The sequence below is a fragment of the Eptatretus burgeri genome, chromosome 7 (genome assembly GCF_056783735.1).
Source record: "Eptatretus burgeri isolate ZD-2024b chromosome 7, Ebu_testis_v1, whole genome shotgun sequence".
NCBI lineage: Eukaryota > Metazoa > Chordata > Myxini > Myxiniformes > Myxinidae > Eptatretus > Eptatretus burgeri.
The window spans coordinates 47,780,335-47,801,740 of NC_140967.1; the positions used below are offsets into that span (position 1 = coordinate 47,780,335).

Sequence of the window (21,406 nt, forward strand, 5' to 3'; positions counted from 1 at the left end):
CAAGTTTCAATAAGAATCGGACCAGTGGTTGTCGAGAAACAGCGGTCACACACACACACACACACACCCACACACACACACACACACACACACACACACACACACACACACACACACACACACACACACACACACACACTGCTGGAATTATAGATATATTGCAGCAAGTATTATTATATTGATATTAAGATTTTGACATGAAAGCAGATCGCACAAAATGGTAAAAAGAAAATGATGTACATATGTAATTGCCGAAAAAAAGGACCCCTGTGGACTGCATTGTCATGGATTTCAAAAGAAGGTTATGGAGCACAGCGTTGCACTCAATGAAGTTCCACTTTCTGCACATTCCTTCATCTTGTCTTTACTCCAAAAATTATTCGAACAGTAGAAAAAGTTAAGTTTAATGCTTTGCTTAAATAAATACACTTAGTGATAAAAAATTACTAATTTGTTAAAATTTTCAAATTTCACTCCAGATTTTGACGTATTTAGTCCACGACATCTGATTCTCAAATTAGATATAATATTTCAACAATATACGTTAATTAGTCCGTGAGAGTAGATGGTGTTTCCAAATCAAGGCATGCAATTTGAATATAACGAACAAAATGGCGAATTAAGACCTCAGAAACCTGACAGAGTGCTGACCAATGATGATGCCTTGCTAAAGGATAATTAAATGAGGCTGTTAATTCTCCTCAAAAGGGGTGTTTAAATAAACCGAAATACCCAATTTTCATTCATGCAATACCTTGGAGTTCCCTTGGTATGCAGGCAAAATTTGGGGCTGCTAAGTTTCATGGTTTTGGAGGTATGGAGGACACACACACACACACACACAATGATTTTGGTCTCGACTACCTATACTCTATTCTGATTGACACAGACTCAATTGAGAGGTAGTCGGGCGTACAAAAGAGGAAAAAGATAAGAAGATAGGAGGGAGGAGGGGGGGTGGAGGAGGGGATTTTAAAAAAATGGCGTATTCAGGCCTGGTCAAGCTCAGTGAAGCACCTTCACTGAGACTTAAAGGTCCCGTGACACCCAAAATTACTGAAATTGCATGTATATGTATATATATATATATATATATATATATATATATATATATATATATATATATATATATATATATACATATATACATATATACAAATACATATATACATATATATATATATATATATATATATATATATATATATATACACATACGTCCTATAGGAGTTTTTCATCGTGATTTCAGATCTGACAATGTTTTTTCACAATACTCTTTCTATAAAATGTAAGATAAAAAAATAAAAACCATCGGGAACACCCCTAAAAATTCTGCCGAAATCTACTGAAAGGGGCGTAACCCACATGGCGTCATCTCAAGAACGACAAAGGCTGCACGTAAATTACTTGGGTTGGTGGTCTACGTGATTCTATTGGCTTCCTGTGTGTTTCTACATTCGATTGGTCGACTCAATCGCTTCGTTCATTTCTGCTTTTAAAAAAATCAAACATTTGGTGTTGAATAATGGATGACATGGACTTTGATTTGTCTGGTAGCGACAGTGAGTGTGAGAGAAATGAAGGATTTTGGTCTGAATCAGATGGAGAATTGTCGGATAACGTAGTCGCGGGAGGTGAAGTTCAGGCAACTGGAAATGGAACACGGCCTTACCAGTTCGAGCCCGAAGCAGGACAAGCAGAGGAAACTGGCGATGAAATTCCCAGCGTTCATGATGATCAGGAGGACATCGAAGGAAGACTTGGCAATAACAACTGGTTAGACAAAATCCTATTCGTAATTCAATAATGTAAATTCGACTTGCATACTGCTCGATATCAGAAATATTTTAGTGAGGTGATGCGACCAGCACAGCACAGCGCAGCCCAGCGCAGCGGACATGTTGCACCGTGGCGAATGAATCACAAGCAAGGTCAGCGCATGTCATCGGCCGTATCTCTCCGCGCAAAAAACAAAGTAATCTCGCTGTCCGGATAAGATGAAAACTTGTGTGCAGAACACGCCTTGTGACACAATTGTCTAGAGTAGTCCGATAAATCTGACGTTCTGTTGCATTGTTATTTATTTTATTCCTACTGTTGTCATGTCGCGCCAGTAGGAAACAATGAAGAAAAGAGAATAATAAAAGAAAGCTACAGCACGTCAGATTTATTTAATTGGCCTAGTCGGATGGACGACGGATTTATCGGACTAGTCCAGACTGGAGTTGACAAGTACCTTGTATTAGCATGCACACAATGTTTAAGTCAATGCATAAGAGTCCTGAGGCTATGAGACCGTGTAATAGGAGTATCGGGAATTTGAGGAAGCGTGAAGTGAGCATTTTGTCAAATATACAAATGGACATTTATTGTCGTCATTATTTTTTATCTTGGGTGGCATGGGTATTCCTGTATTGTTACTTGTTTGTAAGCTTCATTGCAAGGGTATACACAAGTCAACAAGAAGATTTCTTTTCTGTTGCAGTTTTCATTTCTTTGTGCAGGTCTGCTCATTATCTTTGCACTATATGTATATATTTATATTTAATAATTGTACTATACATTTTAATTGCTGTAATATTTTGGGCAAATTACCATGTGCAGTCAGTATTAATTCCTTTACAGTATTGCAAAATGTATATTCGATTAAGTGCCGGTGCAAACTGTATTATTCTGACCTACTTGTACAGTAACAAAATATACTCCTCATGTACCTTTACAAAGTATTGTTGCGGATTCGCGCCCGCCGGCGTGCGAACGGCCACGTAACTCGAATCGCGACACGTCGCCCACCGGACGGACAATCCCGTCGTGACCCTCTCGGACTAACGCCGGGAACTAGTCACGGGTGGACCTTTCGGCCTCACCACGATCGTGCCAATCGGCCCCCGCATGGGATAGGGTTGCTCGCCAAATTCGACCTACCTAAGTACCCACACGGAGGGTAGACCTGGCGATCGCACCTCGCCGCAGGTCGACTTCGGACACGGGCCACTTTAAGCGACCCGTTCCGTACTATCGGGATAACCGAGCGGTGTTATCGTCGGCCTCGACGGTTCGATTAATTATCGGGCGTTTTAGCCCACGACCAACCCTTTACGTGAAGTAAGATGGAGATTCAATAAAGGAAAAGACGAAGCGAAACGGGAAAACAGTTCAACATAAAGCACATTTATTTCGCGATGAACGGAAAGCACACATATACAATTACACCAAAAGCAAATGTAAAAGAAGAAGAAGAAACACACAATAATGCACAAAAAGCAAATGTAAAAGCAAAAGACAATGCAGAGCTAACCGACTACCGAGCACACGGCAACACTTATACAGTTTTACTTCACAGACGGCGCCGACAACACATATACTCAAAGCAAAAGAAAAAGGGACCACCCTCCACTATGAGGGGGCAGACGGCCTGGGGCCGAGACCGCTTCGGACCTACCCGTCTGATGATGAGCCGCAAAATGGCGGTGGCGCCCCGACTCCGCGGGCCTCGCTGGGACTGCCTGGTATGGGGTGGGAACGGGGCCCCCTTCTCGCACTATCTCAGCGCGGGGGGAAACAGGAGGGGGTTGTTGATGCTCGGGGGAAGGAGGATATCTCCCTGTCTTGGGTCCCACGACGAGCGTCTCCACCACGACCTCGGTCGCGTTGCCGGCCTCTCCCTCCGCAGCTCCCCGACTCTGACACGAGCACCCCCTCGACCGCCTTCGCCGCCGCCACCTCTCCAACTCTCCACAGCTCCGTCCAACCGCCTTCTCCGACTCCTCTCCTGACTGGCTCTTCCCAACTCCACCGACTCCGAACTGCCCCGTTTGGCGAGCGTGAGTCGTTTTTGATCCGTTTTCTTTGGAAAGGCTGTGATGTTTCTGCACACGCTGCTCGGTGCGCGCCCTGCACGAGTCCAGTATCGGTGCCCACAAGCGGCGCGGAAATGGCGGTGATGCGATGGTTGCGAGAGCGAGATGTGACGGTAAAGGTCGTGGCTGTTGGCGTTGTTGTTGTTGTGAAGCGGCGTTGCGGCTGGTGGTTGTTGTGTGATGGCTGTTGAGACGTGGTTGGTGGTGTTAGTAATGGCGGCTGGTCCAAAATAAAGATAGTAAAAGAAAAACGGCTATCTAGAAGGGTCGCAGCCTGCATGAATGACATTTATTCCCTCTAAACAATGGGTTTGGGCCTAACTACACATATACTTACAGAGATATCTCACCTAAGGGACCTGAATGGTGGTTTGCGAATTTCGTCAACCACAACAGTATGTTGCCTACCCGATACCTTTGTATAGTTTTTTTTTTTTTGCTGCCACCAGAAACATGCTGCATCACCAATATAGTCTCAAATTAGAAAATTCTGAAATGAATTATTCTTGCTCCCCAATTAAAAAGTGATTCACATGCCAACGGCCTTGGTATAAGTGCATGTACAATAAGAGTGCTGTTAGCTTGCCTCCACTTGTAATTTATTTCTCATAACTTAGACGTAGCAATACCAACTAGACATTCATTCATCAGAAGTCGATCAGTGAGATAGCAAGCACATGTGCACAATGCATTTGTCCGTATTTTATATGGCGCGCGACGTCTAATCAATCCACTCTGTGCGAGTCGCGTTCTGGAGATGACGTCAATGGTCACGTGACGTGCGGTTCGCTGAACTCAACTTTTTTGAGGGGCGGGGCATAGCAAGTTGTGAAAAGCACAAGAAATGTTCGAAATATTGGTCTAATTATCCCATTGTTGATTTAAAAAAAGAAACATGGGTGATTTCTTCACTAGGAAGGTCAAGTTAATATATAAATAACAAGAAAGTTTTGAGTGTCATGGGACCTTTAATGGGGTTAGCAATCCACGAATTTGTTCTGTGAGGTTGGTCTCTGGTCGATCTTGCTGCTGGTATCATCATGATCATGGAACCAGGTCCTCCTTTCACTGCAGTGGCCCAAAGAACCCTCTGTGATGCTCTGGCAGGAAGGCCTGCTGAGAATGTCTGTGGAGAAGCTAAAAAAAACTCTGAAATATTCCTCGCCCTGTGAAGGACCCGGCACAAATGTGCTGATGTGGACGTCTCTCTCGGGATTCCCATCACAACTGTGCAAACAAGGACCTTACTCTCGGGATTCCTGATTCAACTGCAATGAGGCGGACATCTCTCTCTCTCCAGATTTCCATCACAATTGTGCTAACATGGACCTTACTCTCAGGAATCATGGCTAAACTGCACTGACAGTTTCGAGAACACAAACCTCACTCTCAGCATTGCTGGATAAACTGCCCTAAGGCAGACCTCTTCCTCAGGATTCCCATCTCAACTGTGCTAACACAGACCTCACTCTCAGGATTCCTGGCTAAACTGTGCGAACACAAACCTTACTCTCAGGATTCGTGGATAAACTACCAGAAGGCAGACCTCACTCTCAGCATTTCCTGCTAAACAGCACCAACACGGACCTCACTATCGGGATTCTTGGCTCAGCTGCCAATTCTCACACAAAATACGATTCAAAACTGTCCCTCACATGACATCCTCAGGCAGCCGTATAAGTTGCAAGGCTTGAGCACATCATTGCCCCCATTTAAAAGAACACGTTCTCCATTCGGCTCGAGGGCCGTTATTCATGAGGCCGGTGAGGAGAAAGGGGTAAACTATTGATCAAATAAGTGAGACGAAAGCACATTTAGCAGTGAAAAATACAAATGGATGGAAGGGAGAAAAAGGATTTACAAAACACTATCTGTCAAGTCTAAATTGGGGTTCACAAAACACATACCGTACACTCAACTTGAAAATTATACAGTTGAACGAATCAACAAACTAACAACATTACAGTCCATTTTGTTGCAATATTTAATCTTTAAGTTCGGATCTATAGTCGCAGTCCAAAACCAAAAATTGTTTGAAATGTTGAACAATTATGGGGTTTGAAAAAGAAACTTGAATGTGGATTTGTTTCGCCAAGACATCTTCATGGATTTATCTGACTTGGATGTCATATTGTTACGGATTTGGAAACCTTGTGCACACAAACAGCCAGAGTCTCTAAGCTTAGTTATTTCGATAAGTATGTGTTTACAGTTAGAATCCCCCCTTTGTCTCATGGGAATTACATGTGTGCACTACAAATTATTGTATAGTAAGATTTATTGCATCTTTTACAACAACAACTATGACTACATCCACTACAACAACGGGCCGTCACCTCGCTCCACCGGTCGCCATTGCCCACGTGTTTTTGGCTGAGGGCGTGGGCGGAGCCTCCGTTGCCTCGGGTTGAGGCTCCGCTCCAAGGAAGAACATGGACAGTTTCCTCCAGCCAATGAGCAAAGGGCGAGCATGACACGCACGCCCCAGCCAATCGGGAGGTGACCACACGTCATTAAACAGCCCTCGTCCAATCAGGGTTCGATTGGGAGGAGAAGAGACCGCTCCTACCAAAAGAGGAGTAGAATGGTTGTGAGGAGCAGTTTTCGGCAGACCGGGTGATCGTGAGGATGGCAGAGTGGTTGTGGGAGACGAGAGGACGGCAGACAGGAGGATTGTGGCGATTCTGAGCAGTCTGTCGTCATGGCAGACGGTCGTGTGTGGTGGTTGGAGCGGTCTGACACAGTTGTGGTCGTGGTTGAGCGGTCTCGTCCGTGGGCCGTGGAATTCGGGTTGTGGGTTCGAGTCCCACCAGTGGTTCGGGTCGGTGTGACCGCATGAGGCGGGACAGGGACCCAGCTAGGCCCCTGCCCTCAGCTCGCCTTCCCTCCTGAGCTGAGGGACCGAAATAAAGACCCACAGGGTCCAGTTTCGTGTGTGTGTGTGTGTGTGTGTGTGTGTGTGTGTGTGTGTGTGTGTGTGTGTGTGTGTGTGTGTATCTGTGTCCGTGGGCCCAGTCTGTGTAAGTAGAATTGTACAAGTGTTTTCCTTTCATTGCACATTGCCTGCCTTTTATTCGTGATAACTCAGCTCTGTGTTCCCCTCCCCGATTATTCTTTGTAAAATAAACCCCTGTTAAATGTACCAGCTCGTTTTCTGTGCTTTCCTTCATTGGCCAAGCAAGGTGCATATTGTGAATTAGTAAGGGCGTTCGTGCCGTAGGTTGTTCATTTGGTCCGGCGCGGCTTTGGTAACTTCCGCATTTGAGTCGGTGATAGCGACTCGATTCGGACAAAGTCGGTCGAGGGTGTGGTTTTCCACGGAAGTTGGACGGCGTGGGTATTTAGGTATATTGAAATTAGGTAATTAACCCTACCCCACGCCGTCAAAGTATTGGGGACCACGGTCCTTTAAGTGACCCGTCGGCTCCGTAGTTATCTGGGGTGACAACTTATAAATTCAGGGTGTTCGGTGGGAAACGACTCCACTGCTCCACCCAGTGGTCGTTTATCGCCACCGAACCTCGGCCCACAACAATATTGCATTTCACTGTTCAAGTCCATGATTACCTGTTTAACTTTTTGTTTGTTTTATTTTCACTCTCTCAGGCCAGTTTAAAGAACTACCCAAATTCATGTTGGAAGAACCTGTACAACTGGCAATTGAAAACCTGACTTCGTCCATAGCTAACGAGATTACTCTCCCAAATGATAAAATATACCCATCAGAGATGGAGAATCCCTCGCCATTGAACCAGTCGGCCATGTTGGATCCGGCCACGCCCAAAATCAACAGGGTTCTTCCTTTTCAGGTGGTACGTGAGACCCAAATTTCAGATCGATATGGCGAACTGTTTATGAGTTATCCCACTCAGAGCTATAAATGTTGACGTCCAGCCAGCCGGACGGATGGACGGACGACCCGGGTGACAACAATATCCCCCTTCCACCACGCGGCGGGGGATAAAAATATCCTTCACTTGGAAAAGGCAACAAACACTCAAGGAGAACCTCGTACCAAAGCAACACACATTGTCTCAACTCTCAAAATGTTCTGGATAACATGAAAATGGGATTTCAACGTTTTCACTTCCTTATAAATGCTCGAGAGAAGGAGTTGGAGAAACACCCTCCAGAGAATCCAGGGAACTCTCATAATGAGCAGGACTTCCATTTTCAAAAAGGTAATCTGTGCAAATACTGATGAAAGGGATTTTGTGGTTGTGCAGGTTGTTGCTCACATCCATTTCCAGCTTTCAATGTCAAGAACATTTCGACATTCAAAAACTTCATCGGTTGAACCTCATTAATCGTTTCTGAACAAAACTGTGGGAGATGGACACGTTTTGTTTTGATTTGTGAAACCATGGTGATGGTTTGTGACCATGGTAATGGACTTCCCAGCCCACCACAAAGGCTCTGCCCTTCCTACACGAGTCTTCCACGAAGATAAAATAGCTGCTCCCAGCGTATATGTCTTTCCAATCCCAGCACATCTTACCTGGACCTCACTGGTTCCAAAAACTTGGAGGATCTCAAAACACAACTTATTATATCTGAATGATTCACTACTTTGGACGGTGCTGATACTCCATCAACACAGCAACTGACAACTTCACCCCAACCTCAAACTCTGAATGCAAGCAATGGAGTTCTAAAATCTTCGTGTTTTCTCACGGTGGTTGAGGCCTTAAAATTGTAACCGACAACACCACGATCGTCGTCCCCACCCCCTCACAAACGGGATTCAGCCATCTACCCTGGACCTTAATTTTCCATGAAGGTCATCGAAGAGGCCAGCCTTAACCTATTCATCTTCCAATGATATCATCCAATAAATCAGAGGAAACTGTCGAAGATGAACAAGGCCAAACGAGTCTGACCGAATCAAATGTTAACATTCATAAGCAAAATTTTCGAATATTTGCAAAGTCAATTACCCGCCTTCTTCGGGTCTTTCTTGGTGTTTTCCGGGTGGGAGGAGATCTGCAGATGTAATGAATACCTGGCCATCTTTGAACAGTTGTGCACAACACAAGGCAGTAAATTGTTCCATTGCTTGATCCATAATGTTGTACATGTAGAATGAAGGTTGATGATATCTAAATCTGTTGGTGCTTTGCAGGGCCAGCAAAGGCAGGAAGCACAATGCAAGAAAACCAAGCAACATGATTCACAGACAACCGAGCCAGTGGATCAAATACCAGAAAATGGAGATTTCAGAAAACCCTCAGCACAGAAATGAAGTACCACCTAAACCACAAGCAGGCTCTGTCCTTGAAGCAGATGCTCATGGACTCACAGATAAGCTTCTGAGTGTGAGTCGACAGAAAATGAACGCAGTACCAACACCACCATCACCCACTTGCTGTATTCATGTGCCAGGTGTATACGAGCTCTCAGATGAGCATTCAAGCATGAACCCTCAGGTAAACACGGAAGGATCGACACAGTACACCATAATCATTGAATCCTCTTGCGTTTTCACCATTCCACCATCTGCCTCGAACGTTTCAACCGAATCAAGCAAGGCCGAGGCACAGTTTGAATACGACAAGAACCGCTGCATTGTGATAGATTCCGTTCATGCCATTGATGAGGACGATTCTTATTCTGACGACGACGGCAACACTTCTCCATCATGTTTTCTCAAGTGAAGAATGAGGAATCAAACAGGAAAGTTACAACAACAAAAAGATATGGTTTACCATATTATGCCCTCCACAACTCTTCCAGTGTGCTCAATGTATCGCTGTTTGCAATAAAAATTACAGTTGAAATTCCACAGATCTTGATCAAATGCCATCACAACTATGGTGAGATAACAGGCTTTAAAAAGTTGTGATGATGATGGTGAAAATAATGATGACAGTCCATTCAATGTTTCCCATTTTAATGTGCAAACAGGAAACCATGACAATTAATGATTACACCAAATATTTTGCCGATATTATTATTATTATTTTTATTCTTATTTAAAATTCTGACAAAAATGTTTCACTGTGTGAAAAAATAAATTGCTGTGTGCACAACCCAGAGTTTTAAAGAAAGGGATGAAGTTGAATGAGCCAGCAGAAACCTGTGGGAAAAATACCACGGGATAAAAAAACACAGGAAAACAAGGAAGCTCAAAAATAGGAGGTTAGATATTCCTGAACAGCAAAGAAAAAAATAATTTCAGGAGCGATCGAGGCAGCGTTCTGTTGCTTATACATCCAGTGCCAAGATTCAATTTTTGGGCTGATTGAAAAAAATTCATTTTCCTGTAGGTTTGGTTTAATTTGAAGCAACTTTTACTTACTTTCTTTAATTATCTGCAAGGAGCATTTCTGTGCGTCAGGGAAGGATATATATATATATATATATATATATATATATATATATATATATATATATATATATATATATATATATATATATATATATATATATATATATATATATATATATATATATATATATACCAAGCCAAATACAAGGACATGGCTTATAATCTGTCCCGGTGTCTGCATCACTGGGGCAGGGGTACTCCAACACCAATACATTACCATTGGCACCCCCAACCCCTGGCATATAAATCGCGAGGACGACCACAGTCAGCAACACAGTACCAGCTGTTCGTTCCATCGTCTGGGCGACCGTTTAAGTCGAAATATCCGAGGATCCCAGCTTAGGATTGTGAAGATCATCATCCCAACTGATTGGAAGAGGGGCCTTGTTGTCCCTCTCTGGAAAGGGAAGGGTGATCGCCAAGACTGCAACAACAACTGAGGGGTGACGGTGCTCTCAGTGCCGGACAAGGTCTTTGCTCGGATAATTCTTGATAGGGTTCGCCACCATCTGCTTGAGCACCAGCGCCCAGAGCAGTCAGGCTTTACACCAAAGAGGTCAATGATTGACCGTATCCTTGCTCTTCGTGTCCTCACCGAACGCAGACGAGAGTTTCGACAGGGGCTGCTTGCAGCTTATGTTGATCTCTGTAAAGCATTCGATTCAGTGAATCGGGATGCCCTCTGGAGGATTCTTGATCTTTGTGGGGTGCCACCAAAACTGATCGATCTGATGTCTGAACTCTACTCTGGTACTGAGAGTGCTGTGAAATGTGGTGGTACCATCTCTGACTAATTTCCAGTTGTTACTGGAGTTCGTCAGGGGTGTGTTCTGGCCCCCACACTTTTCAGCATTTGTATGGACTGGATTTTAGGGAGGATGTCAGAGAGATTAAGCTGCGGTGTATCGTTTGGGAATATCAAGATCTCGGACCTTGATTTTGCAGATGATGCAGTCATCTTTGCGGAGACTTTAGATATCCTTTTGGGGGCCCTCGAGGTGCTGAATGAGGAGCTGGAGCCGCTGGGATTACAGGTTTCTTGGGTCAAAACTAAGATCCAAGCTTTCAATGACATCTTGGATGCTGCTGTCCTGTCTGTGTCTGTTTGTGGTGAGGATGTTGAGGTTGCGGAGAGATTCACTTACCTTGGCAGTGATATTCATGTCTCTGCTGGCTGTGAGTCAGAGGTCATTAGACGTCTGGGTCGGGCCTGGGGAGTCATGGATTCACTGGATCATGAGGTTTGGCGCTGCCGGTACCTGTGCGGGAGGACGAAAGTCTGAGTCTTCAGGTCCTTGGTGCTTCCAGTCTTGCTCTATGGATGTGAGACTTGGACTCTGACCAAGGATCTGAGACGGAGACTTAATTCCTTTGGAACTAGGTCTCTTCGGAGAATCCTTGGCTATCGCTGGTCGGATTTTGTGTCCAACGAGCGGTTGCTGAGAGAGACTCAAATGAGATTTGTTACCTGCATGGTCTGTGAGCATCAGTTGCGGCTGTGTGGACATGTGGCTTGTTTTCCTGACGCTGATCCCGCTCACCAGATTCTCTCAGTGAGGGAGTCTCGTGAGTGGAGGAGGCCAATGGGCCGACCAAATGCCTCCTGGTTGCAGCAGGTTGTCCAGCATCTCAAGGAGATGGGGATGGGCCTGGCATCTGCCTGTGGGATGGCCAGACGGAGGCCCCTGGAGTACCGGCGGAAAGTGGATGCAGTGACGTGCTGTTCTGGCACATGCTCCCATACCTGACCTGATTGTGATGATATATGTGTGGGGGGAAGTGAAATTACTCAATGAGCTTTGCCCCCCCCCCACCATCTCTACTTATCCCATGTGAGAAATTGTTCCAGGCTCACCAGCTGGACCAGCGGCAGAAGGGATTCAAGGAAGAGGCGCGCAAGCCGCTATAGTGGTATATCAACCGTTGAAGGAGCATGAATTGCGATCAATGCGTGACCGAATTTTGGAATGTCTAAATGAACCACAGACGATCCGTGACGTGATTGCCAAATGGGTTGAAACACACCGATGTACACACCGAAATATCAGCAAGATGTGCCAGGCGATCCTCTCATCGACAGTGTGGAGAGAGGCTGGGAGGGAAGCTGGAGTGGCCAGTCGAGGAAGGGGCAGAATGGACAGATGCGGACAAACAGGGAGCAAGATATAGACCATATAATGCTATCCAAACTGCTCTTAGACACCTGACCTTGGATTGGAATAAAGTGTTTGCTATTCCCCAAAAGGTGGAAAAAGAGGGGTCGACTTTAAACATCGGATAATACAAGGGTTCTGAGTGCATGGGGGAATTGGAACAGAGGCAGACATTCCTGACTGTTTGTTGACAAAATTCCTCATGGAGGGCTTGCGCCCACCCCTGAAAAAGCAATTAAAATAAGTGATGCGAGGGTGGAAGGCCCTCCACCCCCCAAAGCTATTTGCACTGTGGCTGACCAATGTGCGGAGAGACATGAGGAAGAGGTAGAGAAGGAAGTGAAGGTTAAGGAAGAAGTGTTTCAAATGGTATTACGAGATAAGGTAAGAGTCACTCAGCCCTACCTTCCATCTTCAGGGACCTGCAATTTCAGATGAGGAAGAGGAGTCTGATTCGCAAGAGGATGAGGGTCAATGGCAACCATTACTGGAAAGGGGAAGGCGACCCCCACGACCCCGCAAACGGTCGGATTTGAAACCCCAGAATAGGTCGCAAAATAGGGGTCGGGAGAGCAGAGACAAAAGGGGCAATCCCCCGCCAGATGCTTGTTTTGTGTGTGGAAAGATAGGGCATTGGAAACAAAATTGTCCCAAAGGAAGACGGGGACCAGGTCCCCTACCCGCTAACTCACGAAGGTATTGATAGGATGAGAGTGGACCCTCGATGGAAGGAGGAATGCTGACATTGAGTCCGACAGAGGAGCCGACCGATACTCTGAACGTCTCAGGCAAGGAGCTTGCTTTCTTAGTCGATATGGGGGCCACTTGTTCCACAATTGCAGTCAAAGAACTGCCAGGGGGTGAGAAATCTAGAAATAGCATACAGGTAGTGGGTTTAGGGGGTAAGATTCAAACATTAGACACAACAGCACAATTGCCGGTAAGATGTGGACCATTGCAGGAGAAACATGCATTCCTTCTCACTACCACCACACCAGTGAACTTGTTAGGTTGAGACTTGCTATGTAAGTTAGGATGCACGATCGCATGTACAAAGAAAGGTGGCATTAATGTTGTTGTTGTGGTTTTACCATGTGTGGCACCACGCATGCGTGTGGGGTATTATCCCGGTTGGTATGGCGGTGTGTCATGACTTGAATAAAAACCTTCGTTGGACAACCTGATCTATCGATGTTATTGGCGTGGTGGCAGCAGTATGTTCCATTCCTGTACAAGCTCTTACACACAAGAGTAATATTTCAACCAGGTCTGGCAACTGTCCACATCAGAATAGGTTTTACATTCGTCGTTAACGACCCAACCATCCGGCGCGATTGCGGCTTTGACTCGGCCTGAGAGCAACCAGACGACTGGTGCACTGACCTTGTGACCCGTATAGGTGTGGTTGTGGCCGACAACAACCAGAATAGCGTGTCGCAGCTTCGTGTATTGGTAGCTTGATCAAAGCCATGGCAGCTCTCCATCAGGCTCCTAAGCAATGGCAATTGTCGAAAAACGAAACCATTACTTCCTTTGAGAGCTGGCGACACAACCTCATATATATATATATATATATATATATATATATATATATATATATATATATATATATATATATATATATATATATATATATATATATATATATATATATATATATATATATATATATATTATCGCTCGACGAGAGCTTTTCCCCCTTCCTTGGGGACGTCACCTGGTTAAAGAAGACAGCTACAAACCCAGACAGGGGTTTTGCCAACGACTTGGCAGAGGTTCCTGAGGCACAATGCGTACAGCTGCTCAGAAGAATGCACACCTCAAACTCATGCTCGGGCAGAATGCTAATTTCTGCCCAGTCATCTCACGCAACCCCATTGCCAAGTCATCGACCTCGGTTGCAGACATCTGGCAGAAGATAAGACAGCATTTAGGATTTCAGTCAACAGGTGCTCATTTTTTGGACCAGGCCAATATCAGGCTCGAGACTGATGAACGTCCAGAAGACTTGTTCCAGCGGCTAACTGATTTTTTTGTGGATAATCTCCTGACGGTGGGTTGTGGAGTCACCCATCACGGGGAAGCCATCGCCACAGATGAGGATATGACCCCTTCCCTTGAGAACACAGTTGTATACCTGTGGCTATCGCTCATAAGCCCTTCTCTTCCTCAAGTGTCAAGCAGAAATATGGTGCCCAACTCCGCAACTGTTCACTAGCCTCACTCAAGCCTGAAATATCACAGGCCCTGTCATCCCTCCAAGACGAGCTGCGCACAATCAAGGACAAGAGGACCATGCGCATCGCCAGTGGCTTCAACTTCAGGCAAAGTACACCTGCTCGTGATATAATCAGGAAGGCATTCGTGGCGAAATCTTGTGTTCTATGTAAAACAGCTGGACAATCCTTCAACACACAATTTGGCAGAGTGCCATTTCTTACCTGATAGTGACAAACGCGCCTTCGTTCGATTCTGACTTGATGCTGCTGATGATTGTGACGTCAGTAAGACTGCACCAAGTGATGAGTATATCGCCCCTGAACGGGAGTCTGATGATCGTGATCTTTCAGCCTGCCGTGTTGAGTGCCCTCCTTCCACCCACAGAGTGAATGTCATCCAATCTCCGGAACTGAGCACATTCTACCAGCCCCATCATGTCGCTCTTACACTCAACACCGGGGCCACAACCAATTTGATCCGTGCTTCGGCAGCAAAGGCCTTCAATCTACCAATCAACCCAGCTTCTTAGATGGCTCGGCAGGATGGTGGCATTACCCCACTTGATGTCATCAGCGAGGTACATTGCAACTTGTCAAGAGGGGGCTTTGGGCTTCGACTGGATGTCTTAGTCATCAAGCAACTCGACGTACTTGCTGGTAATCCATTTTTGGTTACTAATGACATTGCCGTGCGGCCCTCGAAGAGGCAAACCATCATTCAAGGTGTCGACTCCGTTGAGTATGGCTCACAGAGCAGTGAACACAATAAAGTGCCATCGGCCAGACGCACCCAAGCATTCCTATTGCGCTATCCTCGCAAAACTGTTCGCCTCCTTGGGAATTACCTTGAGCTATAAACTCCTGCATGCATGGCCTGAGCCTCAAGAAACTCGTTCCATCAGCGGGGCCATGAGCATTTCCAAGACTGACTCTCCAATACTGATCAATTGCGGTGAACATGTCTGCTAGGCAAGGGCGATCGTTTTTACCAGAGACGCATACGAAGATTGTATTCCTACAAGCGCAACTATCAGGTCAGCTGCTGCTCCTCCATTCTCTGCCAGTTTTTCTGTCGATCCTGATAATTTCCTATCAATTGAATTGCGTGATCGGTTCCACCAAATCAACAAGGCTCATGACAACGTGTTTAATCCCCAGATTTCCAAATATAACGGAGCTCGTGGCAAGATTGAGGCCTTTGTCAACATGGGTCCAATGTTACCTCTACAAAGGAAGGGGAGACTCCCTCAATATAACAAGGGTAATTGAGATGCACTGCAAGAGAAGTTTGATAAACTGGAAGCTGCAAGCGTTGTGGCTAAGCCCGAGCACGTCGACGTTCGTGTCGAGTATCTAAACCCTTCCTTCCTTATCAAGAAGCCAAGGGGAGGGAGCAGACTCGTCACATCCTTTGGTGAGGTAGCACAATACAGTAAACCCCAACCCTCCCTGATGCCCAATGTTGACAGCGTACTGTGACAGATTGCAACATGGTAGTGTATCATCACCACTGATCTTGTGAAGGCCTTCTTCCAAGTCCCATTATCTCATCACTCCATGAATTACTGTGATGTTGCGACTCCTCATAAAGGAATCCGTGTCTACACGAGGTCGGCGATGGGGATGCCCGGCTCTGAGACTTGCTTAGAAGAGCTCATGTCTCGGGTCTTGGGGGAGCTTGTACAGTAAGGCTGTGTTGCCAAGATGGCTGATGATCTCTACATTGGAGGCGATACACCTGAAAATGCACTTAACAAATGGTGCCGAGTCTTGGTCGCATTGCAGAAGAATAACCTACGTCTTTCAGCGGCAAAGACTATTATTTGCCCAAGGTCAACCACAGTACTGGGATGGACATGGCGTGATGGAACATTGAGCGCAAGCCCCCACAAGGTTGTGAGCCTCTCTGCAGTGGAGCCCCCCCCCCTCAACTGTTCAGGCTTTGCGGTCATTTGTGGGAGCATACAAAGTTCTCAGCCGAGTCTTACATAGCTATACTGACCTGCTTGACCCTCTGGACATGGCTACCACGGGCAAAGATTCATGTGAGAAGATACTGTGGTCTGATGAGTTACTTCATGCCTTCAAATCTGCTCAGAATGCATTGAAGAATTGCAAGACTATTGTTATACCGAGACCCGACGATGTGCTGTGGATTGTCATTGATGGATCTGTCAAGAACAAAGGAATTGCAGCAACATTGTATGCACACAGAGATGGCATCTTGCGTCTCGTGGGGTTCTTCAACGCGAAACTCCGTAAGCACAAGGTCACATGGCTGCTTTGCGAGGTAGAGGCGAACTGCAACTGTGTATTGGAGCAGCCATCCAACATTTCACACCTTTCATCGTCCAGTCTCACCACAGTGCCCAAGTGTTGACAGACAGTCGCCCCTGTGTTGAAGCAGACAACAAGCTTATGCGCGCGAATTCTCATCCAGTTCCAGAGCAACTTCATTCCTGTCCACTGCCAGCCGTTACTGTGTGCAGGTTAGGCATATTGATGGTATCGCCAACTTGCTTTCCGATTTTGCAAGTCGCAACCCTCAGCAGTCTCGACGCAAGCTGTCAAGTATGCAAGTTTATTTAAGAAATGGAGGCTTCTGTCATGCGCAGTGTCTGGAGGTGAAGTACTGGACGGCACAGGCAGAATGCCATTTATGAGCTGCGTTGCTTGGCATGCTACTCAACTGGAGTGCCCTTAACTCAGACGCACCCATTCTCACCTAACCAACGGTACTCGCCCTTCTAGAAAATTAACAAAGGTGGGGGACATCAAGATACCTCGGAGTCGTGATTGTGGCCAACGATGGCCTCCTCGTCGTCAGAGATAACCAAACGTTCCAGTCCCCTCGTGAACGGATCATGATCCCCGCTCAGTGGCTGATGGACTATTGACTGCTTTACACATCAGGTTCAACCATCCATCAAATCGCCAAATTAAGCGTGCCTTCAATAGGTCTTTTTGCCTTTGACATTGACAGGAAGACTGATGCCATCTCCTCACCATGTCACCAATGCCAGTCGATAAGGTCATTGCCTGTGCATCCGCATCCCCAGTCATCGACGGAGACACCGACTGTTGTCAGGGCATCATACACCGCAGATGTAATGCGCAGGTATTGCCAGCATATCTACATCCTCCGAGAGACCGTGCCCTCTCACACATGGACGAAGCTTATTGATGGAGAGAGACACAACCTGTTGTGCAATGCCATCCTTACAATGTGTGCAGAGCTACGCCTCCTGGGAAATATCCCCGTTACCATACGGGTCGACTCCGCACCCGGATTTGTCGCCTTGGTTAATGATCCTACATTGAAAAGACATGGCATCCACTTGCAGGTCGGCCAAACCAAAAACTGTAACAAAAATCCAGTGGCCGAACGAGCTATTGAAGAGCTAGGCTTAAAGGCTTTTGTGTGTTCCCAGAGGGTGGCCCTATATCTGAAGTTACCTCAGCATTGGCAACAGGCAACATGAATCAGCGTATACGCAGAGACGGCCACTCCGCAAGAGAGGTCTGGACACAACGAGACCAACTCACTGGCGAGCAGTTACCGATGTCAGATAGACAGCCAATTTTCAGAGACAGAGACAAATGCAAAGCTCGTGACAAGTATATGGTGACACAGATTTCTCTTGACAATGGATGGTGCCAACTCAGAAAGCTTACTAGTTCACAGCTTCGCAGCAAAACCTACGACGTTCGAATATGCGACTGCCATCTTGTTGCGCCTTCAATGGTGGGTCAGGCTCAGTATGGCCGTCAGAGGCCAAGAATCAACTTCAGGATCCGAGTCCGATTCTGAGTAGACCTCGCCCCTGAGGTCTGAGTCGACCTAACCCTAACCACACAAGCTAACCCTAACGCCCACCCTAAGTCGACCATCTTTCACATGTCACACCTGGCTCCATTGTACCCAGCCAAGGGAACATTTCACAACAAGAAGTCTTACGAGATACAACGGGTCATGCCCTATCGGAATCGATTATGATGCCCACACCACCAGAGGCAATTGACAGGCCACCAGACACACACACACACTGTCATTTCATCTGCTGAACCGGTCAGTTTGAAGAAGTCTTACTCTCCAACTTCAACGAGGAGGGTTTTCCGCTCACGTCGCCCTCCTGCATGGCAGTGCAGTGATGAGTGGCTCATGGAGACGAATGGAAGACCAAGACAACTTTCGTGCCAACAACTTTATGTCACTCTAACAGCCCACATTGCATATATGGAGTATACATCTCCACACACAGTTCCTTGAATAATCGTTATACTGTGTTCGTGATTTTTTCATTCGTAGTTGAGACTTACAAGTTTCATTTGTAGTCCATGTTCATGTTCTTTCAGTAACCAGTAGAAAGACACAAGAGGCAATTACGCCATTGTTGTTGTTGTGGTTTTACCATGTGTGGCTCTGCGTATGCGCGTAGGGCCGAGGTCGGCAACCTGCGGCCCGCGGGCCAAATGCGGCCCGCGGGCTCCTCCCGTGCGGCCCGCGGAGCCTTGTCCAGATTTCCATTAGGTGCGGCCCGCGAAACATTTTTCTGAACCGATGGCAAATTTGACAGATGTGGACATATGATTTTTCCACATGTATCACAGTCTCTGTACGTCACAATAAATTATTTTTGCTTCGAGTCCACTTCACTTGGTCTTAAATATTTTTTCGTTGTTGTTTCAGATGGCTGAAGGTCTTAAGGTTTAATTTAAAATTATATTTATTATCATTGATTTTAGGTGTGTTTGTTATTTTTTCGGGTTGGGAGAGGGGTGCGGCCCGCGAGGTGGCCCGAACGTGGCCCAGTGGCCCGCGGCCTGGTTTAGGTTGCTGACACCTGGCGTAGGGTATTATCCCGGCTGGTATGGTGGCGTGTCATGGCTTGAATAAAAACCTTCGTTGGAGAAGCTGATCTATCGACCTTGTTGGCGAGGGTTGTTTGTTGGCATCCCCCCAAAGAAAGTACAATTAGCAATGATGGTTTTAATGGCAACGCACCCAGTTGTTTATTGGTGTAGGTTGCCGAAACCGCCGATTGGTGATGTGTTAATGTGCTGAGATGCGATCTTGGCAGAGAGCCAAAGCATGCAAAATTGGCTAGAAAATGCACAGGTAACGACACGTACTTATTATGATCCCCAACATTGCACAATTTACTCTGATGTAACCAGAAATAATGTTGAATTTGCGAACAGGATAGCTCCACATTTGGGAAAGTGTGATAAGTTGTCCGTCTTACGCTTAATGATTGGAAAAGAAGGCATTGCAGTGGAAGTTATGCTCACAGAAGAACAGAGGCGAATGACGAAGTATCCGTCGGAGGTAACCTCACATGGAACAATAACCACAGCGATGGGATATCACCCAAAGGACTTAGGCTTCATGGTTTATCGCCTGCAGGGGGCAGTGGTGGATTGCTCCGCAACTCTGTTAGGGCCCTGTCACACCTTGACGTTTTAGCCAGGAATGGCAACGTATAAAAATGCACGTAAAACGTTGGCGTACGCTGAAGTTTTGAGTTTTTTTTTTTAAGTTTTGGTCGTATTCATAACGTGTTGGTCGTATGCATAACGTATTAGTAATGGACACAGAACGTTTCATTGTCTTTAAGATAACTTATACCAACGAATGCTTAGCATGTTGTCGGCGTTCACAACCTATGCCCAACGATAGTTTAACTTAGTCATAGCGCGCTGCACATATCGCCGACTAACTCGTGGCGTTCTCTGTTAAAAACCTGCCGCACGCCGATTTAAATCATAACCGCCTGAAAATTGGAAGTGTCAACATCGCAGTCACACCTTGATGATTTAGCCAGCGTATGCTGACCTATGAAATATGTGTCTAAAACACTGGGACACGTCGAATACGGTATGGGTAAGTTGTGTATACGTTAGGAGCACGCTGAAAAACAATGAAGTACGCTGGCATATTACGTGGTACGTCTAGTACGTCGTGAAATTTCAAGCATGCTGAAAATTTTACGACGTACTCGACGTATGGCTCACAAGTTCTGCATACGCTGGCATAAGTTCTCAGCACGCTTCGCGATCGTTTACACACGTCGGCCACACGTTACTTGTAAGTTACTCATAAGTCGAAACACGTCGAGGAAATGTTTAGCATACCCGAAACTTAATTTTTAACCTGCGATTAACGTGCTTTGAACCTATTAGTAGCGTGCTTTGAACCTATGTGCAACGTATCTCAAACGCACATTGGCGTATGTAGACAAATTAGATTGACGTCTTCCGGACGACCACAGAACTTACTGAATGTGTTTCTAACTTACAGCTACCGTATAATGGCGTATTGGCATATACAAATGGGCTTCACAAGAGGAACCCGTCAGTGTTCCAGACTCCATGTTGAGTAGATGTCAATGTCAGTAGCAGTAGCAGTAGCAGTTCGAGAGAATTTAGTGATGTCGATGTTAGTAGTAGTAGTAGTAGTTTGAGAGAATTTAGTGATGTCGATGTTGGTAGTAGTAGTAGTAGTTCGAGAGAATTTAGTGATGTCGATGTTAGTAGTAGTAGTAGTAGTAGCAGTAGTTCGAGAGAATTTAGTGATGTCGATGTTAGTAGTAGTAGTATTAGTTGTAGTAGTAGCAGTAGTAGTAGTTCGAGAGAATTTAGTGATGTCGATGTTGGTAGTAGTAGTACGAGAGAATTTAGTGATGTCGATGTTAGTAGTAGTAGTAGTAGCAGTAGTTCGAGAGAATTTAGTGATGTCGATGTTAGTAGTAGTAGTAGTAGTAGTTCGAGAGAATTTAGTGATGTCGATGTTGGTAGTAGTAGTAGTAGTAGTAGTAGTAGTAGTAGTAGTAGTAGTAGTAGTAC

At 45.8% G+C, this 21,406-nt stretch overlaps 2 protein-coding genes across 2 annotated transcripts in view; one reads left to right on the plus strand and one right to left on the minus strand.

Moving 5' to 3' along the window:
* Positions 1-7,623, minus strand: part of LOC147023204 (uncharacterized) — an 11,309-nt gene extending 3,686 nt beyond the window's left edge. The window contains exon 1 of the mRNA XM_085890324.1: positions 7,580-7,623. Within this exon, the coding sequence (XP_085746450.1) occupies positions 7,580-7,623 (44 nt within the window). The remainder of the gene's footprint in view (positions 1-7,579) is intronic.
* A 297-nt stretch (positions 7,624-7,920) lies between these two features.
* LOC147023205 (uncharacterized) lies at positions 7,921-9,782 on the plus strand. Its single transcript, XM_085890325.1, has 2 exons — positions 7,921-8,048; positions 8,983-9,782. The coding sequence occupies exons 1-2, from the start codon at positions 7,921-7,923 to the stop codon at positions 9,512-9,514; spliced, it is 660 nt and encodes a 219-aa protein (XP_085746451.1). The 3' UTR covers positions 9,515-9,782.
* The last annotated feature ends 11,624 nt before the right edge of the window (positions 9,783-21,406 follow it).